General features: G+C 37.7%; 1 protein-coding gene across 1 annotated transcript in view; it reads right to left on the reverse strand.

Moving 5' to 3' along the window:
* The window catches only part of HCN1 (hyperpolarization activated cyclic nucleotide gated potassium channel 1), a 208,130-nt gene that overhangs the window by 92,649 nt on the left and 89,294 nt on the right, over nucleotides 1-26,187 (reverse strand). The window contains exon 3 of the mRNA XM_075527431.1: nucleotides 8,690-8,851. Within this exon, the coding sequence (XP_075383546.1) occupies nucleotides 8,690-8,851 (162 nt within the window). The remainder of the gene's footprint in view (nucleotides 1-8,689; nucleotides 8,852-26,187) is intronic.

Below are 26,187 nucleotides of genomic sequence, written 5' to 3' on the forward strand. Positions count from 1 at the left end.
AATATGCAGTTTGTGCCAAGCTAATTATCTTTATACAGTCTTAAATCATACAGATCAAGCATTAGACTGTGCATATTAATATATGTTTGCAATGAAAAAGAGAAAGATTTGCTGAAGAGCAGCTGTATATGAATGGTATTCATCTGGATGTATCTACACCTGGATTTATTCTGGGAAACCTGACATAAATATTCCTAGGGTTCAGGTTTTGGATATTCCAATCACAGGAGAAAAGGCCACCCATGGAGAGCTACCAGAATAATTGTTCCACATTGATATCCCAGTTCAACTTGGAATACCACCTCATGCAGATAAACACTTACTGTTAAATTTATAGAGACAGAGCGAAGTAGACTGATCCAGCTCCCCCAGAACAAAGGGAACACTCTTCTACAACAGAGAAACTGCATTTGGCCATAGTTGCTTATAACTCCTCCTGAATATTCATTCTAAGGCACATGAGGGATACAAGGTTCTAAAACATGACAGGTCCAACTTATGTTTCTGCTTCAGTTCACATTTTTTATTAAAAAAATGGCTTAAGGCATGCTTTATGATGTCTATTATTTTTCCCTACAATGTCTATCAAACACAACATTAGATTTAACTATATTATGTGCAGTTTCTTGTATTCTTTCACGCTTAAGGCTTACATAAAATATTTTGTAATTTACAGTTACCAGAAATCCCTTCACAATATACTGTAGTATAAGCATTTATAAGTTGGGTTGATTCTTGAGGGGGAAACATGGAAATTAAATTTTGATGATAAATGAGCAAGTCCATCCTTGCACGCACATCTTGATAATTTCCCACTAGCTCTTACGATAGTGAAGAAAAAGTGTGGAAATAAGTAGTATCTATTAGGTACATTAATTCGCTTTTGCATGCTTCCTCTGTTTCATTATTCTTATCCCATACAAGGAAGACCAGCTTTCTACCTGAAAGAAACAGAAGCATGCAAAGCAGCCAACTAATTCATTACAGAAGTCATCCTCATTAGCACCTATTATCACATTAGTAACACAGTGCTACAATCAACACTTACCAACATGGATGTCCTAATTTAGATCCTCTCTCTGTAGCACTGAGCACCAATATCTACTGAAATAACTATCACTGTCAGCATTAAATAATTGTATCAATATTACAACATTGAGTTTAAAGTATTTTAGTGAGAGTAAAGTAAGGGAGCAGGGTTTATGACAGTAGTTGAGTTCATAATGCTAAACAATTTCCAAAGTTGGTGGAGTTGTGGGATTACAACTGGGAATAACTTCTTTGAGGGAGTGTTTTCACTTTCATCTCAGTTGTAATCCAAATATTCATGGATAACGTGAATACTTTCACTAATGTTAAACTTTTAGGAAGCTTTAAACCTCCCCGTAACTGATTTTGCACCTTTATTTTTCAACTTTGAAGGTGTTTCGTCTCAATTTGCTCTTGGTATTAATACAATGAGCTCAAAATGACAACCCAAGAACACATCAAGTCATGAAGAAGAATGCATTTGTCATTGTTTTAGGTTAGGGGACCAGTGAGGCCTGACTTTCACAGAATCTAAGACAGTTTCTGCTATATTTCAGATTTTTGGAAAGAATAACACTGTTCTGCACCAGTGTTTCATGGCTTGAAAGAGACAAAAAAACCCAATCATCTCAACAAGAAAACATAAAAGAAACAGTAAGAAAATAGTATGGAGCAAATGAATACAATTTTTAGGACAAGAAACAGCAGCCATGATGGAAATAACTTTTAAAGCATACTGTATAGATGCTGGGTTTGATCACAGGAACTTCCTTATTATTTGTAATCACTTTCCTGTTGGCAGAAATCAATACACAGAAAAAATATAAATAATGACATATTTTCAATAAATATGAAGCACAGGAAATCTAATAACTGCTGTTACATAAGCACATCAGAAATCTACTGTCAAAAATACACAGTCCAAAATTACAGGAGACATCAGCAAAATTATATAGAATATTACACCAAAGGTAAGAAGGTAGGAGGAAAAAGTTATTATTACTTCCCTTTCTAGCCCTGCAATAGCGGATGACCTGCTAACCTGTCAGAGAACAGAAAAAAGCATAAGCCAAAACCTATGTGGTCTTCCTAAAGCCTCAGCAACTGTTGTGAAAATGAGAACTTGTTTTCCTCTTCATTGATCACGACACACTGAGTTAAATCAACAGTGTCCTCAGCTACCCCATTTCTCTGGTCCTCACTAGTCTGGCATAAAACTTTGGTATTGCAATTAACACAAGTCCTCAGTCTGCATTAAACATACCTTGTCATTTAGCACCGCACATACAAAATTTTCCTCTGCAGTTTCTTATAGTGTAAAATCACATGAACTAATATATTCTCCTGAGCTAATATATTTTTAGGCCTAACACTTGATCCCAATCCACTGAAACAGATCATTACTTCATCATCTTGATGCAGGGGGAAATGGACTGACCTCAGTGACTAGGTCAGTGCTGTGTGCAAGAGAAAGCAATAACTGAATTCTGAACAGCTGCACATACTAGAAAGGATATTATTATTCACTGTAGAATCCCAAAATACGGGTACCTTAGTCCTAAGAATGTCAGTTACATATTGTCGTTTTTGGTATTACCATATTTCCAAATTGTGTTCTAAATAGAGCACTTATCTGAGTTGGGCAATTCCCCTTATTTTGATCACAGTCCATCTCTGATATGTAATTTCAATTTTTTATCTGTTTCTAGAAGCATTTGCTATAACTAAATAGACATATGTAAATTTAAATTTATGAGTATAAAATAAATTAGAGTAGTAGTATACCTCATGAGATCCTCAGTGCCTCTAGTAATCAGATGGTTCCCATATGTTCCATATTTTCTAAGCACCCAATTTAAGATTGTGGGATTTGATTTACATAAGCATTTATTGCTCAGCACTGCAAATGAAGTCAGAGGAATTTAATGTTTTAAATGTGGCTCTACAATATCTGGCCATATAATAAAAAGGTACTCAAAAACATTTGTGAAGCTCTAAATGATGATTATCACATAACGATCAAATGCAGAAAAATATCATAAGAAAATTAGCTGCCCTAATGGCCAACTATAGGGAAGAAGGTGCTAAGCTGACACATTATCAAAAAGAAGAAAACCCAATGATGAATAACCCATCAAATGACTATAATGCATTGCTTGAGGTCCATTGAGTAAAGCAGAGATCTTGTTGAAAAAAACATGTGATTGTGTAATTGAAAATGGTGTTCATTACTAAGAAATGTTGAGAATTAAAATTAAAGTTGTGTGTGTTACTAAATAGTTTTTGTGCATATTATATATATGTTAGCATATATATATGTTTTTAGAGCATTATAAATCCTCATCGTGTCCCGCATTTCTAAATTTCCCTATCAAATATTCATTTAAGTCATTCATTTTATAATGAGAGGGACTTTCAGACTCTACAGCAGAAATTCCCAAATTCTTTTTCTAGCAATGATACTGTCAGAGACGAAGATCTGAAGTCTAAAGTCTGATTTCCTTTGCCCCTGAGGAAATGATGTGACAAAAAGGGTAGTTAATATAATCCAAAATCCCACTTCACAAAATCCAAAACCTAAAAGCCCCCAAGAGTTGCAAACAATCCAACTGCAAGGACAGTAAGGAAAAGCCAAAACAAAGAAACTAGAGGACCTGAAGGGTTCTTGCTGAGCAAACATCAGCTGACTGCCATGAGAAATGCCAGCAAAGCAAGCCCTTTCCAAAAGATTTACAATCCCTTTTGGCTTTTAAAAAACTCACCTTTCAAGTTAAATTCTATACTTCTCTGCTAGATTTTTATCTCACTAAGGGAACATCATACGTAAAAAAGCTCAAAATATCAGGTAAATACCTTGCTTAAAGGACCATATGTTTTCCTAACCATACAACCAATTATTGCAAATATAGACAGGAAAATATAGGTTAGGAATCTTCAGATACTGTTACGTCAAGGACTAACATGCCTTTGAGTCTTTGCAATAGGTGATCTCAAAAGCCAGAGCAAACTTCCAATACAGCAAAAACTAATCATCTACTGCAAGGGATGCTTTATGATGCAGGCAGTCATGCTTAGATGGCATCAGTGGCAAAAATGTCATCTCTCATCTCTACTTGCCTAGAAACTCTGTCCCATATAAGACCTGGCTGTAACTGTTCATCAGTTAGGACTTACACACCTTGTTTTCATAATTCACTGCAGCTGAAACCGAATGCAAAATGCAGAATTTCAGTTTGCACAGACTGACTATAGGAGAGGATCACTGTGCTTTTCTGTTCTTTTGCCTCCCTTGGTTTCAGCTGAAAGTTTTAGTCCTAGTTTTCTGAAGAACTATTGGCTCAAACTCTGAGGTTTGATAAAGATGTTTGGTCTATGAGTCATTATGGAAGTACACTAGTCTGAAGCAATGCAGATCAGAAAGCTGAGGATAAATCACACAAGGAGCTGCAGATAATAGGCTTTCTGAGTCAAGGAGAAATTAGGCAGCATCATTAGGAAAGTTTGCAAAACTTCTTCAGAAAAGACCTTTTTTAGGAATGAAACTCACAATCCTAGTGTTAAAAAAACCCTAGGAATGGCATCAGAGAACAGTAATTGACTGTTGTTTTGTCTGTAATAGATTGGTTGGAATGTGACTGAGTGGAAAAAAACAGCTGCTGCTTACTTTTATATTGTATTTACTGGTTTTTTTATTTTTAAAGAGAAGTGCATCGATATTCTGGAAGAGCACAAGGTCCTGCTTGTCAATAGTAACTCAGCATTAACAAAGTCAGTGCAATCAAATGGCAGTAAAGATACAGAAGTGGGCAAGTGGGATAACATTTAGAAAAATTAAAGGAAGGTGCCAGCTCTGGCTTTCATTTCATACCAACATGAAGGCCAATGTTAGGAACTCGCCAAGAGGGCCAATCTGAGAGTCCAGATACAATATGGGTTCATTATATTATTATTGAAGATAATACCCCAATGTGATCTGAACATTTTTGTTGAACTACTTAGGCTGTAGGTTGGTGCAGTATCAACCAGTGGTGATCTTATTCCCTTTTACAGAGAAGGCTTTCCATTTCATTTCATAGTCTACTTCATGATGCACTATGACACTTTTATCATCCTTTCAAAGACAAAAATTCAACCAATTTGTTTTGCTTTAATTCCATTCAGTCACATTGTTCAGAGAGGCAGTAAGCAAAATGCAGCTTGGTTTCATTATCCTATTCCTTTGTGACATTAAATGTAACCTATGTTATTTTTCTTAACAGTATTTATAGTAAAACCATGAGCATGCCTGTGGAGTTTGAATACTTTCACCTATCAGCTCGTACAGAAGAAACAGCTTTCAGGAGAAGGCTTTTAGAAGTTCTTGCACTCTGCAGCCTGAAGCAACTAACGTGCAAGACAGAAAGGAACTATGGGCTGGAAGAGTACGCTGGGCTGTGTCAATTGAGGAGACAGAATGTCATCATCATGGCATCCTTCCTTTAGCGTCAGGTTATCTGCAAATGCTCTGGCTTACAACTGACTTGCATATTGGAAAACTTAACTTTTTCTGACTGAGCACACATTGGCTTCAAACCAAAAATAAGTCTTCAAACCAATGATCACCATGAATAAGTGTTAAAATTTTACTTCAAAGCAAAATTGGTGTATTAGCCCGAGGTTAGCCCTTGCAACAATGTCATTTTGAGGAATGTACATTGCAGCCACAGTGTGAAACCCAGGAAATGCTCACACAACCCCTCCCCTACTCAAAAAAAGATTGAAATTCAAAGAGGGGCAATTTTGCCTTTCTTACAGTAGTTGTATTTCAGAATTATTTGACTCAGAAATTTGAACAAAACTCCAAATGGATGCAGATGCAAGGAGTTATCTTTACCTACTAATCTACTAAAATCTCTGACTAAAATCTGAGTACGTGCTTGTTTTGGCTGGGATAATTTTCTTCATAGTAGCTAGTATGGGGCTATGTTTTGGATTTGTGCTGAAAACAGGGTTGATAATACAGAGATGTTTTAGCTGTTGCTAAGCAATGCTTATATTAAATCAAGGACTTTTCAGCTTCCCATGCGCTGCCAGGTGCACAAGAAGTTGGGAGGGGGCACAGCCAGGACAGCTGACCCCTGGGATATTCCATACCATACGGCATCATGCTCAGTATATAAAGCTGAGGAAGAAGAAGGAAGGGGGAATGTTCAGAGTGATGGCCTTTGTCTTCCCAAGTAACCATTGCACATGATGGAGCCCTGCTTTCCTGGAGATGGCTGACCACCTGCCTGCCCATGGGAAGGAGTGAATGAATTCCTTGCTTTGCTTTGCTTGTGTGCATGGCTTTTGCTTTCCCTATTAAACTGTCTTTATCTCAACCCACAATTTTTCTTACTTTTGGTCTTTCGATTCTCTCCCTCATCCCACTCGGGGGGAGGGTGATCAAGCGGCTGTGTGGGGCTTAGTTGCCGGCGAGAGTTAAACCACGACAGAGTAGAACAGAATACTTTGACAGAAAGGTGCATTAGCTGTGGCTAGGGAAAGCCCTCCTCTTCCTGACAATACTGGCCTTGTACTGTGGCAGTCACTACCACTTCACAAAGAACTTAAAAGCAGAGGAAATAATAAGATTCTTATCTGACTTTCTGTCTCAACAGCATTTGAGTCCAAACCCCAGTATTATGTGCAGTCATTTCAGTAAAAAAAGTTTCAAAATTCAGAATAGATTAAATTGTTATATGCTACAGGATACCAGGAGAGTAAGGTACACCGCTTCCCAAAGCTCTTGCAGTATCAGGAACCTGAAGCCCTTCCAAATTCCAAAGTCAGCAGCCAGTGAGACTCTGAATACACCAGCAAAGCAGATAACCATCATCAACACCATCGTCATCATCCTTCTGTTCCCTCTATCATTTCAGAGGACTGATATTCCATGATGGCTTCTCTGTCTGTACTCATTGCTAAAGAATTCACTTCCAGAGCTTAGAAAGTGATCAGGAAATCTCTCGTAACATCATGACAGGGTCAGAACAAAGGTCTAGTTGTTTCCCCCAAACAGTGGCCTTAGATATGCTCCTGATTCCAGGCTGGAAGTCCACAACTCTTTCTCTTGCCATAGGACTAAAAGACTGCCCATTCTGTGAACATAATCTTGCTCAATTTTCAGATCTCCCCACAATGTTCATTAACATCAACAGACTCAGTTGCCAGATAAAAAAAAAAAAAGGTGCAACTTTCAAAAAGAATCTTTCCAAGAGTATGTGGCCAGTAAGGTGAGAATAGTGTTTCCATAAAAAAAACTGAATGTGGGCAGGCAGAAAGAAGTGTCTCCCGGAGCATGTGCACAGTGTGCACAGCCTTCTTAGATTAAATGTAGCTCTTCTTACGGAAGAGAGAGAATTTGATAGTTCAGTGTTCTTTTAAAGTTAAATACTTCAATTAAGTGTAATCCAAGGGTTCCTTTCACTCGCTAGCATGGTTTTCATCCAGATCTTTAATAAGCTGGTAGAAAATGTACCCTTTCTAAATGTGAATGGAAGATGTTACAAAGCAGAACCCAGAATGCAACAGAATGCAAAGACATGCCAATCAGCATCCTGGTGACCTACATTTCTTGTAGCAATCCCATTTTTGAAGATATGTCTATTTTTTTTAGGAAAGCTGCACAATGACATGTCAGCAAACATGCTGCTTATCATTAAAGATGTTGCCTGATGACTGCAAATACTTGTCTGTATGAGTGACAATCTTAGTCAACGAGCTCCCGCAGTAATGTGCAGTATCACTGTTCCTAAAGGAACAAATAATGTTATGTTTCTACAACAGAGATACGTGGGACTGATCAAGATGCCCATCTAGAGGGGCGTTGTTTTATGGATTCTAAAATTGTAAAAATTGGAGAGACGCATGTTTTCAGATGGCCAATGACAGAGTTGCTAGGGCTTTTTCTTTTTGGTAGAAGCACATTTCAACAACTTTTTCAGTGGATTTCCTATGAAAATGTTCTATGTATTACCTCATTATCTGACTTGATAAAAAGTACTTAATTCTTCATAGTCATTGATCTTTAAGGCGCATGGTAAGCAAGCAGAACATCATTACCCTTCCTTATAAGTAAGGCACAGCCACATTCCATCCTTGAACAGTCTGTTCACACACACAAAAGTATCATAGAAGTAAACCTATTACCCTTATTTTACTTAGAAAAAACTCATATTTATGGTTAAGTTGGGAACAACTTGGTAAGGGGATCATGAGATGACCCAGAAGTTATTTACAAAACAGAGGACAACATTAGATGAAACAAACACCAATAATATACCTTCAGGAGCATTCTGAAACTACAACCTAAACTGAAAGCACTGGTGAATTGAGTGTTTCCAAATTTCTTTTGGTGGCTTTTTTGAGGGAATGAGGGTTAATAAATTAAAACTGACCTTAAAACTGAAAGTATTTTCTGGCTCATGTACTGACAATGAGTCAATATCATTTTATTGGTGATAAGGGCTACAAAACAAACTTTACTTCATTAGTAAGCCAGCCAACAAACCCAAAAGGTAACCTTGAATAAATTGCAGGGCAGTGTATCACTAGGCATGTATTTTTACACTTAAGTCTGAAGCTAACTGTTTAGAAAAATAATGTTTAGAAAGCACAATGAAAAATGAACAATACTTACAACCATACCGTTTAGGGACACCCAGCAATCTGGTGGGAAATCCTGGAGTAATGGTACTAAAAACTGCAGACAACCATCCCAGTGGCACAGCAGCAGCATCATTCCGATCAGATTAAAGATTCTCACCACAGCACTTGCCAGATCATACGTCATATGGAAAATCTGTGGACAAAAATTACAGGTGACGTACGTGATGCAAATCAGCAATGCAAATCATTTACTTCTCATTGGGCAGGTTAAAGGCAAAGAAGTATCATCCTGAATGTCTAAAAAAGTTGAGATTTCTCAGCAAGGACCATTAATTTGGGCAGTCTAATTTCGGCGGAGAGCTGTGCTGACACACCTGACTCTTGACTTCATGTCAGTGTTATATAAGCTGCTGAAAAAGGCATATTTTGGATAAGAAGTCACCAACTAAAGTGTTTTCTTGAAGCCTACAACTCCTTTCAATTCAAGCAAGTCTCATAAATTAAAAAAGCTTGGTAAAGGTAGTGAGACCATTACTTGTCTGGGAACTTGGTGTCCAAATACTCACAAAGTTGTGGGAGATACAAATTCAATGACCCTTTCAGAAAAGATTCACCTTCACATTTCTTACCTTCTTAGAAGCACCAAAATCTGAGTGAAGAAACAATTGAAGTAATTTTACGTATTTTTGGACTTCTATTTCTATACTATTAATCCAATTTGCACATACCAGTTCACCAAGCAAAATGACAAAAAGATAGTTCATCACTCTTAATCATTAGCAGTTTTCCTAAAATACTGAGAATTCTGTGGCTACTACATCTGTAGTGGCCCAGTTTATATCAAACTAATATAATCATTTGGATTTAAATATATTCCTCCATTCTTGGACAAAAAATGTTTGCATCTGAAAAGCGTCTTACAGCAAATCACACAGATACTCTTAAAAGAAACATAGACATTTTCAGGTTTGTCATGGGCAAATTAGTTGGATAGAATTAGCATGAACAGCAGCAGTCAGCTGCCAAATAGTATGGAGAAAAACACTGTATTTAGCACTTTTCTGCTATATTGGTTTTAAAGCACTTCCAAACTACAAATACAGGCATATTCTTTACTTATTTTACACAATTCAGTCAACTCAAGATAAATATGTTACATTTTAATATGCATAATTATCACTATGCAGGAGTTCCATTTAGAAGATGAAGAATGTCCAGTTGGTATTTCATGATATTTTAAGCAGAAAATATTATTTAATTTTACAGATAGACAGAGAATCAGAGGCTTCAGTGCTGAAAACATCAGATTGCTCGAGGTATACAAGCATATTGGCACATGACATTTTGCATTCGTATATAAAATAATTCACATATGAAAGAGGGGATGTTTGTATCCTAACTTTTACATATCTAAACTAAAAGCAGAGATTAAGTACCCACACTGTAAATGAGTGCAAGTACAAATATGGAGAGTGTGTTATGGTGCCTTTCAACATCATTTTCTGTTAGTGGGAGTTTGTCCTTGTTTGAAAATGATGGTGTATGTTTTGAGTCCCAAAATGCAAAACCTGCGTAGTAGAAACATACCTCAGACATCAACTTTATGTGTAAAACATTTTTTTCAATCTAGGGCATTTTAAGAGAATATATTCCAAATCCCCATGATAGACATTGGAAACAGATGCTTGTAACAGTATTCAAAATGTCATGTCTTACCCAAATACCATCTAGCTCCTGTCAAAATTGAGGAGATGACACTGATATTTAGGAGATACTGTAAATGGAAATAAGCAGAAAACTGTCACCATTACACATTTGTCTTGTTAAGAAATGTATTTATGTTACAGCTATTTTAATAGCTACAATTTCAGTAGCATGATATGAACCTAAAGAGTAGATGTGTGAACTGAAATAATTTTATTTTAAAGAACTGGAAAAAATAGCATGAATTACTACTGTTTTGGAACACTAACACTCATTCAGGTTACACTTTATCCACATGATTATTATACTACGACTCCAAAGTGCAGATGAATTCCTGATCACATGAAAAGTTGCAGAAGTTTTCTCAGAGAAAGCAGGATTTCCCCTAGAATATTTGTCTGAAAAAGTGCAGAAGATCAGACAGAAACAATACATATTTTACACAGAGATCACAACTTCCCCTGGAAAATTTCTATTGCTCCAGAAAAGCAAGTTATGACATCTCTACACTATGACTGGACAAAAATCAAAGTTCCCACCCACACTGTTTTCACACTGCCTCAAGCTTCCCATTAGGCTTTACTGTAAGAGACCAGATTTTCAGAATAATTCACTGTATTAGATACTGAGTTCTTTTAAAAAAATGGGTCACAAATATGACAATCAGAGCCAAACTGAGCACAAACGTCTTCATTTCTATACTTAGAAAGAGAACTTTTCCGAAAACATGCACCTAGGTGTATGTGATAAATAGGGGAAGATCCGGTTCTCCAAAACTCTCCAGAGTTTTGTCCAAAAACCAGCACTTGCATATACCCAAGGCTCCTGAATCCTTATCCTGCCTCTGCAACTATGGGCTTAGGCACCATGACAGATTGTGCATGTATCCTGTGATCACAGAAATGATCTGCATAGAAATGATAATTCCATGGCTCTTTTCACTCGGATGGAGCCCATTATTGGGCATCAATTCAGATTACAGAGATGGTCTGCAAAGCTCATACCTTGATATAGAATTTCCAAGATTTTAGAGCATTTTGTGTTGGTACATTTTCATTTCAAATCTTAAAATTATATAATTGGGTAATGTGCACTGCCAAAAAAAAAAAATGCGGGTGGATAGGTTTGCCAAGGTATTTATTTCAGCATTTCCAAGATCTTGCCCAGCTCTTACGGATGTATCAGTCCTTGCATACCTTGTGAGACTGTGCAATGGCTCAGTAAGGCTTCCCAAATGAGCCAGCAGAACCAGGACACAGAAAGAGATACTACAAAGGGAGACTGAAATTCAAAGCGAACAGCTGGAGCAGTGACTTCAAACTAAAGGGCCTTGCTGAACCAAAGAGTTCTGCTGTTGCGTTTGGGCTCTGCAAGGACTATTCTATCTTGTCACAGTGATAGGACTGTGTAACTATTGTTTTTCTTCAAAGCCTCTTCATTAGTAGTGTGCCTCTGCAGAAATGGTCACGTACTGCAAGAACAGTAACGTATTGAAAATTTTATGTGAAACCAAATCCAGCAAAGGAAATGATTGCAACAGTTTGTACGCAACACTGCAACCTTCCATTATTTCTGAAACCTTTCACTCCAGAAATAGCTCCTGTACAGCTTAGCATTCAGGGTCAATATCATAAAAAATGCATGAACATGTTCTGGATATTATCTGGATTGCTTAACATGGAAACATTGTATCAGCATTTCAACTATACCATACTTTTATTGCTCATCTTTTGCTTGTATAGTCTAATATTTGCGTAGCCTATTCTAATAACTGTGATAACTGTATTAAAGAAAATAACTTCACAAGAAAAATCTTAAGCAAATGTTGAAAAAACCTATTAAACATCTCTGCATATTTGCTCTCCAGTAAATAAAAGCTGAGTTTTGTTCTAAAAGGAACTTACCATGGAAATGTGTGCTTGGTTGGAAAAAAAACATTTAAATCCCCAATGCATAGATTGTAAGTGAACAATAATATTTGTTCATGGTACTGTATTGACATGTTTACATTTGGAAGGGGAGGGGGGGTTAAAACTGATAGCCAAGCTACTCTGCAGGCTGAAGTCATATATTGTATGTTTAATATTTTATGCTCTTCCATTCAGGAACTGATTGCGATACCTTGAAAGGAGCAGTGAGAGAAGTCATATTTTTATAGCATTTTCTTTTTGTAATCACAAAGTACAGTTCTTGTACTAATGAATTAAAACTTATTAAAAATCCTAGGAGATGTGTGAAGTGTAGTTCGTTAGGAGAGGAACTGGAGGAGAGAACGCTAATGTCACTCATTTCAGCAGAGGGTGGCTTGCCTGTCAGCCAGTCCTCCAGTGGGATAGGAAGAAATACAGGAAGACCACAAATCAATTTACCTTGATTTTGCAGTGCAGATGTGTGGTCAAATCTCTCTGTTTGAATGGATGTCTTATCAAGATAATATTCATAACAAAAATAATTCAAACACTTGCATGCAACTAAAGTTAGGCTCCTAAACCCGTTACTCAGGTAGTTGAATATAAACAGCCTGGTTATCATTAAACACTTACGATCCACAAATGCCAAGCAGGAATTGCAGCTGTAAAACATTTTTGAAAACCTGGCCATTTTATTTAGACTCCTAATTTCATATCTAAATATTCAGCTTAACCAGCAAGAAGTGCAAATTTTGGACAACAGATTTCAAAAAAATGACTAGAGTGACATGAGATTACTGCAACTGAGAAAAAATTAAAATTCCCTTGAGAACTAACTCTTTCCACATTTTTATTTCACATAGTAGGAAAGATTTAATAGATATCTCTCCTTTTTGCTTACTACTTAGTTTCATTTCAATTACACATGATACTTTTTATTATTATCATGTTTGGTTGGGGGCGGTTGGCTATAATACTGTCATTTTCCATAGTTTCCATATACTTCAAAATAATGTTTAATAATAAATTTAGTTTATGAACTCCCTTCTGAGAACTCGTAATTTCTTCCTATATTATTTTCATAACTTTTTCTCAAACCCCTGGAAACCTTAAATTTTTGCCTAAAGAGCTGCAATGCCTCTGACAATGGCTGAAATGTAATCACAGATTAACAGTTTCTAATATTTTGGCAAAATATTGCTCACAGAGAATAAGAAATTGCTGAAGAAGTCAGAGTTCACATGGTTTTACTCACACTTTATTAATGACTGGTTTTGTTCCCATGTGTGAAGCAGGAAGCATACTATTCCTTCCTCACATTTATAATCGAGAGTATACTTTAAATTGGTCCTGCTAACTCTGATTTCTCAGCCTGAGACAGATAAACTGTTCCTGTCATACCAACCCACTTGCTTAATAGTATTTGAGGGCTGTTGTATTAAGTTAATAGTGCACATCTATTTTAACTAAACGAACACAAAATCTGTTGAACTGCTGTTGTGGAATGCATAGGTTACCTCTTCTGCCTTCTGAGAATTGGCTTGTTCAGTTGTGATTTTTAGTTCAGTTTGATTTTTAGTTTCAGTTTATATAAAAATTGATTCATATAAATTATCAGAATTTAAATTTGATTAAAAAAAAAAAATAAAAGGTAAGTCTTAGGACTTCCCGGAAAATTTATTCAAATCTAACATCACTGAGTTCATCCAGACACCTCTTCTCTTCCACCCCTCAGAAGTACTGAAGGTGCTCAGTATCACAAAGCTAGCTTGGGTTTAATATTCAAATTAGGATTTGCATCATGCCTTGGGCAATATGAAATGACACTCATACTAAGCGAGTTGTGTGGAGTCTGGAATATTAAATAGCCACAGTGGGCAGACAGAAAGAGCTGCACATGTGCACGGAGGCTCTGGAAAACATGCTGAAAGTGTACCAAGGGCAACACTGGAATTTCAGGCTAGACTGCAGGGCAAGATAATAGTTATAAAAATGACAAGGAGTTTTTGGTTCAATCTCTGGGTCAGTCCAGAATTATTAGGTGCCCTCAGAGCACCAACTAGACAAAGATTATAAACCGTAGGATCCAAGTTTTTCTGCCTGAGCTAAATGTTCACTTTCAAGATAGTGGTTGTGACAAAGCTCCCCGGGAAATAAAATAGTATAAAATGGGGAGGAGAGCACAATGCCTCTTTTTGAGCATCCATCTCTCAATCTACTTCAAACAATGAAAGGCAATCATGGCTTTTTGTTTAGTTATTTCATATTCTACAAATTGATTTCAAAAGACATTCTTCGTAAATATCACTTGGGATACTATGGGTCTGACCCAACTCCTACCAAAGGCAATTTCTTTGGGACTTGCAGGTCACTACACCCTACATTGAAAATACATCTGTACAAGTAGACGCAAATGCGCATTGATTGAAATGCCTGGCTATGCCCTGAGGGTAACATTTTACACTCGACTGACTCCTGATGTGCGTGCTTAATTTTATGATACTCATCATTGATAATTCAGTAGTGGGGAAAGGTATATAGCACTATTTAATCTAGTTGTATTTGTGACCTTAAGCTGATGACAAACACAATGATCTGCTTCTGCTTTAGTTGGCCCTGAAGGGAAAGCACCAGTGATTTAATAAACAGAACAAACTATTTTTAATCAAACATATCTGGACAAAAGAGCCGAGAATGGCCTATTTTATGTGACCTTTAAAAATTGTTATTTTCTAGATGGAGTCAATCTGACATTAGGTTTTATAATAGAAGTTCCATTTATTCCAATTCAAGGCATGTACAAATGGAAGCCAGCTTCTGTGGAGCAGAAAGAACAGGACAACATATAAATGTGACAGCACGCTACATCCAGGTTAACCCTGAAAGCATTAATAAAACCACTTTGCTGAAGGAAGATTTAGGCAAGCCTTGGAAAGGTCACATATAATCAGGAAGCAAAATTGATTTACTATATATAAATTCTTCAATATATATTTTCTACTGTAAATTGGCCAATGCCATACTAATATATTACCTCTCACACAGACAGCATGACTTTGCTGCCAAAACATGTGTTTTTATTATCCTGTTGTGATGAATGTGTGTAACCTGTCTTGACATCGAAATAGAGAGGAGCAGTCACTTTAGTTCTACAATGAAGAAAACAAGCCAAGAATGACAAACCTCAGGATCCTGCAATAAAAAATATGGTGCTAATTTTCATTGTGTTTTTACAGTGGAGGTCTCATTCGTCACTTACATTGATGGCAGAAAGTACCTTATTAGACTAAGCTTTTGTCTTCATTAACTGAAGCAAAGTAAAAACAAACAAAAAACAGTTCACAGCTGTCAGAAAGACACAAACATGCAATACTAACAGCCTGCCTCTGTGACAAAATTTAGCTGAAGCTCTTCCCCTTAAGTCATAGTACCAAACTGAGAGTGACCATATGGCAAACAATACTTGAACTGTACACGAGCACAGAGATTGAGAGTTTTGACAGCTTGAAGTATAGCTCCGTTTCCATTCCAGCATTATTTCAAGCATCAGCATCACCTGACCTTCAGCTCAAGCTTCTTGATGGGCCAAGTATCTCAAGTGACAGCATCACTGAACTCAAGATGGAGACCTCTGTGGGTGGAGCTGAGCTAGAAGGAACATTTCATTTTTTATAATTATTTATATCTTACAGAGAAGACAGCTTGAAGATACAGCCAGTCTCTAAATGGTCCGAAATATGATTTATTATTTTTCTTACTAGCTGAGCAAGAGGAACTGTTTCTCATATTAATGTGCAGATGTACTCCGGCGGCGACAAGAGAAAAGAAGTAAGTTATTCACCATCACTCATCTGCCCACAGAAAGGCCAAGGCAGGGACTCCCACAGCACTGAAAAGGGCAGCAGAGCGAGCAATGGGAATCCTAAAAAATATCACTGCCTACAACATTTCGAATATAAGGGCGTGAAGTCAGATACCTGACTGCATTTTTAGGAATTAATATCAGCTTCTGAAGCCTATGTTCCCCAGTTTTAATATACTTACACAAGCAGTTTTCATCCTTAATGAATGTAAAATAAAACAATAAATACCAGACATATATGTATAAAGAAATCTACCATAAAATGTGTCAAAAATGCTGAGACAATTTAGGGACAACCTTAGGAAGTACTAAAGTCTTCACAAAACGTGCCATGTCTGGTAAAATTGTTTTACAACATTATTGATCACTCAAGTCTCACAAACCCTAAACTCTTTTGATTTCCATTTTTAAAGTATAACTTTGGAGATAATCACAGTCTACCCCCAGCACACTACATCTTCTGCTCTGAGCCACTTATTTAAAAGAGAGGAACAGGGCAGTGCCCTGGCTGCACCTGCCATCAAAACCAGCAGGACATGTTCCGGACTCCCAAACTCCTGGATCCAACAGTGAAATTCAATAAAAATGAATAAATGCAAAACAGATACACTGCAGGAAGTATTTATTAATACATACAAAGTAATGGCGTATCCTAGAACAATATATTTTTACAATGAACGTTGTACAAATGGGACACATGTAACCAACCTCTTTCAAGTAACCAACACATGCAACCAACCAACCTCAGTATTTTCTTTTTTTTTGTTTTTAAGGTAGTCATGTTTTAACTTCCAAACTCTGTGAATATGAAATGAAATCAGATACTTTCTGGTACTAGGAGAAGCACCAGAAGATTGGCTGTACACAGAAACTTGAAAGTTTGAATGTTGTATCTGAATGCAAAAATTGTATCTGAAACTGTTGTTTCTGTAAAACAATTCTCTCAGTGTTTTCTCTTTTCACTAGATCTGTATGTCATGACAGGCTGCAAATATGTCAAGGAGCTTCTCTTGTCTCAGCCAGAACCAGGCTTGGGGAGCAAATTAAATTGTGTGAATAAAAGGAAAAGGAAGTTTTCTCTTACATCATCCTAAACTCCCAAAAGAATCAGTTTGAAATTTAAGGGGATGGTTCATTAATGTTATTAAATCACCAGTTGTTTTTACATGATGCCTACCCAAAAAGTCACGCTGCCACATATCTGAGCTTCAAACTAATTGCCTTAATTATAATGCAGCAATGTAATGATCTAATAGCAAACAACTGAAATAATGAGGAATATTTCTCCCAGGGAATATAAGTTGGTGTCTTACTGAACCTGTTGAGGTTAATCTTCCAAACATGGAAATAATGGACAAGGAATTGAAAATGAAAGTCGTTATGTTAAATTTCCTGTGAATAAACGTTCTGAGGACAAACTGATTCACAATGCTTTCTTTTAATAGCATGTGATACCTTCATTTTAAAAAGCCCCAAGATGTTGTTTTATGAGGCACAATTGTTACATTTTAATGTTTATATATTTGGGTTGTTAAGATTAAATATAAGCTGTGAATAAAATATGTAAAATTCCATACTGTATTAGAATCTAAATTTTGCTTTTTATAGTAATCTAAAAGAAGAGTTCATAGGCCAATCCCTATTAAAAAAACCAAGATTGTCAGTATAAGTCAAGGCAGATGATTAGTGCACAATACTGTGTGAAAGTCAGAACTTTTCATCAGCTGGATGCTTACAGCCCAAACCACAGAAAATCCATTTATTCCTTTGAAAATCTTGGTAATAGCAAATATGATAAAGTCACTCATATATCATAATCACACACACATAAAAATCAAAGAAATAACATCTAAAACTATATGTGTGAATAAATTACTGTGCTAATTACATATCAATGATTTGACGTCTAAGTCAATGTTTCACAATATTGACAAATGATTTTTGAAACTGCATAGTTAATTGAACTGCATTATAGAACACTTTTTTCTGGGAAGTGCAAATGAAGTCTACAATTAATATCTTACTGTCACTCAAAACCACATAGAGGACCTCTTTTGGGGTTTTAAAAGTTAAATACCAAAAAAGAACTGATGCCTGGCGGGTAGAAAGAACACACCAGAATCGTAGTCTTAATAATTTGCCTCAAAAATTGCCAGCAGAAATTAAGAATTCAGTTGCCTGATAAAAACTTCATGTAGTCAGAAAAATATTATCAGTTTAAAGAAATTACTTTGGAGATTTGCATACAATACCATCTCTTGTAAAATATTACCTTTTCTCAGTTTAGTACATAAAACTACCATGAGCAGAAATTTCAGATGCTAAATTATTCTATTTTTGTAACTGTGTTGAACATTTGGTAAATACATGACTATCATTATTATGAAAAGTGAGTGTATGCTTGCATACCCACAAACATAAATTGCACACAGTTCTGAATACTCAAAAGTCCCTACAGATCTAAGGATAGTCTATGAAAAAATGAGAGATTGAAAAAAAAAGACAACAAAGACATACAAGTAGTATCAGAAAAGAGCAACTACGGTAAGAAGAAAGAAGTGTTCTTTTATGGTCCTATTTGGGTTCATTGATTTTTGCCTATGTCCAAAATATTATTTAAAATAATACTTGATTCTGATGGATAGAATTTTTCAGGATTCAATACATGATTAGCTTAGACTTTGTGTTTTAATGCTATCAGCTGTAATGATGAAGACCTGATGAGGGGACATTGTGCCTGGACTGATTTTTTCCCATTATTTTTTGAGCAAATAAATTAATATTAACTAATTCATTAATTTATTATATTTTAACATGGTTATTTTACTACATTAAGGTATTTTGAAAAAGAAAACTGTTAGTGGACAGGAAGCCTAATGTGTAAAACCACGGTACCTCTCACAGTACTTACTATTATATAGTCTCTCCAAGAAGAGTTTACATGTAGTAATTTTTTTTTAACTAGTACCTCATTAAACACAATGCCTAGCTGTAGTTCACCATATGAATAACAGAACAAGACAGATTACTTTATAAATGACACAACATGTCAGCCTATGAATTTGAAACATACACTAAAATGTGAGTAATACGACTGAAATAATTGTTTACTAAAACTCATCAACAGCAAATCATAAACTACAAAAGATGTGGTAAGTCTGGTCAGGGTCAGAGAGCTCCACTGAAAAAAAACCCAATACCATGTAATTTCTTTTTACTCTAAATTAACATTCCTACACCCCCACCCCTTATCTTTTGGCTTTCTTTTGTATCATACTTGCACTTTTTCTAGCACGCCGGTAAGAGAAACGCAGGATGTGCACCGAGCCCCTGGGCAGCCCAGCACAACACCCCTCATCTCGCCTTCGCTCTCCTGCAAGTTAATTTTGTCAGTGCTTTCCACGCTGCTGAACCACTGAGCACAGAGGTGCTTCTGCATGCTCCCTGTGCCGGCCCATTTGCACAGCGGGCTGCCCACTGAACCAGCCTTGCCCAGTGTCTCTGCTGGGCCGCAGCACACCGTCTTTCCTGGGAAGGTTGCCCCCAGCTTAGCAATCACCGCGTTAGGGTTATTCCGGCTGAGAGTGTAATGTGACGGCCCAGCCTTTCGAGATACAGATCTGTACTCGACTCCCTGCCTTTACTTTCTATGCTGGTTTAGCAGTGGCTTTCTACTGTTTTCTAGCTGATCTGATGAACGTGTCTTGTTTTCAAATTGCCCTTCAGCTATATATATCACTTAAACTTTGCCGTAGATTATTTTGTCCCATTTTCTAAGTACAGAATATCCACTAGGTTGCGCTTTGCAAAGGCTAGCTCTGGTTCCCTACTGCAGCTCTTGCTGACATTGGAGTCACCCCAGGTGATCATCTACGCTCTGTCTTCAGAGGTTTGACCTGAACATATTATCATTGCATTCAGATTTTATGAGACTACTGAGTATTGAGTGATCTGTTGCTGAAAACCATACAAATAAACACCTTTCACACAACTACTGCTATTTCTGTGTATGCTCTCACTTGGCCACTAATGTTGTGGTAGACAATATACCTCCTTATTTGTCCCAGGAAAACCTCTGTCCTGTCATGTATTTTGATTTAGCGTTATCAACATTTCTGCTAGCTAGGTGCTACTGCCAGATCTCCTTCAGAGCAGTATTTCAGTCCATCCTGCACTTGGTAACCAGAACAACGTTCTGTGCACTCATTCCTTGCAATCTTACACTGATTCACTGCCGGGTGTTTGACTGTGGGACTGTCTGCAGCCTTTTCCTGTGGATGCACTAAACATCTGGAGGAAAAGGATTTACTTTCAGTAAGTAGACCAGAATTTCCCTCTGGTTTCTGTGCTTTCTCTTATTCTTGTTCCCAGAGCATCCCTGCAGTACATTTACAGTCCATCTATTCCAAATGTTCTAATTTTTCTATACCCTGTTTCTGTGCCATACCCTCTTTTACTTTTCATTTTTTTCATACACTCCCACAGAGAGCATGAACGTTACATCCAAAATAATCCAGAAAAGGTTCTCCAATTTAGAGCAAGTAACTCTGTCCATCCTTTTTCAGAGTGATTGTATCCAATGGCTGCCATTAAGAGGTTAGTATTTCCACTACCACGTTGTGGCAATATTGCCAACTCCAAGCCAATATAATTGTGATTTCGGTGACCTCATAAAACTTGAGATTAATATAAAAATATGCTTTGGGTTGTTCATATTTGTGTGCCTATCAAGCTTCCCTCAGAAATTGGTGGAAGGCTAAAAATAGCTCTAAAAAAAGAAAACAGTAATAAATCTGAGATGTTTACAAAATCACACAACTCCAGGAACTGGAACATAGAGAAAAGCAATACTGTAAGGCCTACAATAAAATTGGAAGAGTTTGCAAGTTTGCAATGATATTTCAATCATCCTACTTTTACTAACTTAGTCCTAAATTACAGAAACTTTGTTTCCAGAAGGCTAAATCCTGGAAATGTTTATTCTGTATGCTCTCAGTGCTGCAGTTTGCATCTTTGGGACAGTGCTGTGACGGAGACTGAATAGCAAGAACAGTATTTACGCAATTGCAGAGTGACAGTGAAATGGAGAGTTATTTTTATCATTGAGTTTGGCAGCACCAGCTAAGCACTAGGTGCTTTGAGTGTTTGTTTCAAAAGGCCCAGTTTGCCCATGGTAGAGCTAATAGCCCAGGAAGAGAACGATAAAAAAAGCAGAGGTGGCAGGAGGGAGGCAGGCAATTGTAACCAGTGCATACAAAAACCAACTCGGCATGTGTGGAAATGGGCTCAGTACGATTGCACACTGTTGAGGTAGCACCATCAGGAGCACTGAGCGACGGCATCTCACACAAGGTCAACAAGCATGGAGAAACCAGCAGCAGCGAAGCATGTCCCCGAGCAACAAAGGTGGCGAGTGCCGGGAGGAGCACCGGCCCAGCGCCATCAGGGCTGCAGGCTGCCCCTTCCCCATCTGCCTCTTCTGGTGTCATCTAAGATGGTAATAACGCCAGGACATTTGGTTTTTGCCATTTTTTTCCAGTTGACGAGGTTTGCCCACATGCCATGATCAGGCACGTAAGCTGAGCCCTTTAGGCAGAGAGTCGGCATATCCTGAAGTATTTGTGTGGGGACAGTGGCAGACCCTCCTATTTACCAGTCCCTCTTATTTCTAATGAGGCAGTGAAAATAAAATATGAGGAGCTCCCAAGCAACCCCATGCCACAAGCCAGATGATACTGTTTTATCTCCGAATGCTTTTCCAGCTGCCTAAGTGTTGTGTGCCTGTGGGGTGTGCGTGTGCGTGGCATCACTCGAGGAAAGGAAAGGGGCAGGAGAGAAGGAAGGAGAAGCCGTGGTTTTACAGAGCTGTGAAAACTGTTTGCCTACCCAGTCCTTGCCCTGCAGAGACAGGCCATAAGCAATGAAAACAGGCTGCAGGGAGTTTTCTGAAAGACTGCTGACCGTGGAGTAGCACTTACTCAATTCTCTACCAGGCAGTATTCCCTGAAGTACAATTTTGAAATTACTCTGGACAATTTATCACCTGCCCAAATGACCCTGTCACTTGGCTAGTCCATCTGCCTGGAACTTGCTCTAATATTCCCAGCTGCAGAAGCAGCAATAAACAACTGCCATTTTTTATAAATCAACCTGCCAAATACAGTTTTTTCTTCCCTGTCTGATGCCCAGAACAAATAATAGTAATTCCTGGGTCACCTACATGTTTTCTAGACATTAAAATGTCATAATTTTCACTTCTAAATATAAGAAGGAAAAAAAAAAAAAAACCAATGCACAATCACGATCGTTCTGGGAAATCCTTTATGGTCTGACCGGCTACCATCTGACTTCTATTTCTGGAATAAACACATTAAAAATAAATAAAGATGGTGTCTTACTTTTTTAACGTGCATCATGTTAAATATTCAAACTGTGCTCTGCACAAGACCTGCACTTATTCTGCTCACCCACGCGTCTTTACAACACTAACTGCAGAATGGCTTATGGTTGAGAAGCAGGACACACGGACACCACGGCTCGTCCCTGGCTCCCTACCAGCTGTCTGGATGAAGAGCGGCTGCCCAGCAGACAGAGGACCCCTCTGGGGTTGCCGCACACAGCACAAGGAGGTCATATATTTCCCACATATAATGCTCATCCTCTTTACTCCCCTGAGATTATGGAGTGAGAGCGCTCAGTGTCTTTACAGTTATCATGAGGAGAAACAGTGATAAATATTATTTATATAAAAAAATCCTGAATAATTAATCACTTTTTTTCAAGAACCAAGGAGTTCATGGCATCACGGTAACAGTGAAGTGAATGTTAGCTCTGAAAGTTAAAATAAAACAACTAACGAAGTACACCATTATTTTCAAAAGATGGAAAAGGTTTTGTAATCACAGACTAAATCCTCTTTAAATCACAGTCAGCTCTCTCCAACATCTTCCTTTCAAACTTTTTAGTTTTCCTCTCAATTGATTTGTCTTCCCTTTGCACTTCAGTGATTATTGATTCTTCCCTTCTGAAAGAGCACAATTATGAAAGAATTATCTGCTCTCTCATTATTTCCCTGTCAGCTACAAGCAGAATGTTATTCCATTAGTGTACTATTAGATCTTTTCTCTTCATTCAAGTACAACTGTTAAATGGGAAAACAGCGTACGATTTGTTTTTTGATGCTGGATATAATGTACTAACATATATGTGATATCATCTGTATATGTGTGCGTGTATATATATATGCATACAGAAATATATACAGATGACATATGACAGTGATGTATGCAGAAGTAACACTGGGCTTTTGATATACGGCTGAAGCTCTTAAGCAATCAAAACCCCATCTTCTACCTTAGCCACATTCTCCGCAACAGTGTTTCACTAGCAAATGCACCATTTCTGTGCATAAACGCAGCACCAATCGATGCCACGCTCAACACACAATTCTTTTCCACCTGCCCCATTTCTTCTACACTTTCAAAAAGCTCTTTACTTAAGAATGTACAAAGGTCCTTTGGAGGATGTATATACCTTCAGCTATCCTAGGGAAATTCTTGTCTCCCAGAAGCCAGTAGGAGTTTGGTATTGCCTTCAGTGGATCCAGCATTTCACTTAATTTTCCCTGTCCTCTTCTGGCTGAATTAAATTAAATGGCAGTTAGTATGTCCCAACCATAAGAGGAGAAAGGATTTGGGAGGCATGAATCCAACAGACAGCCAAGAGAGAGAGAGAGACAGCTGTGTGGTAAAGATAGCAGAAACATAAGAGCTGTGGTTCATATGGATTTTAGTGCATTTCAATTATTATCCTCCGTTTTATCAGATGTCACACATTTTGGTTTTATGCCTGAAATAGCAAAAAGATCCATTAACATTTCCTCTATATCTTCTACATCAAAATAAATGTAAGTTCAAGTTTTATTTGTGTGTCTGTACTCCTGGCACTGAGAACATGCACGTCTCTGTTATCAACAAACAGTAACATTATACCAGACTGTATTACATGTTCTTGCATTTATTTTATCTGTAGCAGTAAAATTAGCCATGCTGGTGAACATGCTCTTTTCTGAAAAGCAAGCTAGGGACAAATTAGAAGATTTGCCATCTTTTGCAGTTTACATAGGATTCACATGGAGACTGGATCTTACCTAACCAACTGAAGACTACTGTCATGTGGGCACTTACTACTCTTATATCTTCACCTGATGACTTAAGAGAAAATACACTGATACTGTTTTATATATGCTGTGGACTTAAACACTATTTAGCAGGAAACTGAGAGGAAAGGGACATCACTGTCTATTAAATTTGTGTACAGAAGTATAAACTACAGCCCAAATCACTAAGCACTGAAAACCAGCATAGAGAACATGCACAACCCCATTACAAAGTTTCCTTGGTATTCCCATTATTATTATTATTATTACTTATTTTCCACCAGCTTTAAAAAAAGGTACAAAAACTGCACTGCTAAGCGACTTGCAACATCACCTAGACCTGGCTAATTAAGGATTCAGAAAAAATACCATGCAGCTTGATGCATAAAATGAACACCCAGGATGTCTGGACATTTTGTTCTTCTCCAACACATAGCCTATTTAATTTTAATACACCAGGCTTTTGAATGCCTTTTTTTTTTTTTTCCCCCAATCACTTCAGCTTTCAGACTTATTTTTCCATTACTGCATTTGGTGTGACAAAGGTCCCACATACACTATTTTGAAACACTGCATTAGTTGTAAAAGTGCCTTGTGACTAATATTAACCATTCTAGGACACAGTTAAAGGTTTTTTGTGTTTTTCAGCTTTTGTTACTTCAGTTCTTCTACACCAGATGTCACAGAAATTATTATCCCCAAGCCAACAGGATGGAAGCCACCTTCCCCAGTGCTACTTCAGCAATGGCCCAGGTATCACCACTACTAATGACTGCTAAGAAATGCTATTACAGATATTCCTTTTTGGTATCACTAGCAGCTCAGCTGTCATGCTTTACCTTTTGAAGCTTATTAATACCGTTGATATTTGTGATCACACTGAAAAGCCTACATGTAAATATATATAGACCTATACCTGTATATGTCATTTACCAATTGGAGCACGGCGATAAAGGTGATTCATTTGGAGGACACCGCTATATAAAAAACCAACAGAAAGAACCAGAGAAGACTTCTCTCATCTGTTTCTCCTCTCATACTGCACATGCAGACCAACCCTAAGCCTCCTGCCTTTCTCACTAAATGAGCCAGCTGGGCACCCTCAATGGAAAAATCCTCCAGTGTTGCTACAGCACAAAACCTGCATGATGGACACTGCCCTCTGGAAGAGTCTCTCTATTCCACTGAATTTAAAAGACACCTGGGAAGACTCGCATTCTAGTCTTAGCACCCTTACAGAGGTTTTTCTAGGTTATTTTACTGCAGTAGTTGGGTTTATTGCTCTCCGCTCCCCAAGGGCCAGCAAGATCTTTGCTCCCCACACCACGAAACTTGAAAGAGGGCTGCACCAAACTGCAGGGGCATTTCTTCCTGGTTGTGGGGGATGGAGAGGGTAGGAAATAACAGATGTAGCTCCTCTGCTCCCTTGACAGATTCCTTTGATGCCTAGACGCTATGCCACAAGGATGTGAGTAATGAGCCAGCCTGGGTACTCACGCAGCGATGCCCGATGCTGCACTGCCCCGTGCTCGCACTGCTTGAAAAACTGACGCAGGCTTGTGGGGGTCATCTATCTCCACACAAACCCACAGGGCAGTCTTGCCCAGATTTTGTATTTTAGGGTAGTTCCACACTAAAAGTAGTCAACAGATGAAAAAGAAGAACATAGTAATTAACGTACTGCAACCCTAACTGGTCACCAGAAAGGATTAATCCACACACGATGTGCTAATTTCCATCAAAAAAGCCTAAATATGGATGTAAAGAAATAAATAAGCTAAGAAAAACAAAATTGGGATAATTTATTCTACATTAACAGTTTAACGGTTTGCTTATTTCCTGTTGATTTTCATAAAGTATGACTAACCTTGTCTTACATAACTCCTGTTATCTAC

This window comes from Mycteria americana, chromosome Z (assembly GCF_035582795.1).
Source record: "Mycteria americana isolate JAX WOST 10 ecotype Jacksonville Zoo and Gardens chromosome Z, USCA_MyAme_1.0, whole genome shotgun sequence".
NCBI classification, from domain to species: Eukaryota; Metazoa; Chordata; class Aves; order Ciconiiformes; family Ciconiidae; genus Mycteria; species Mycteria americana.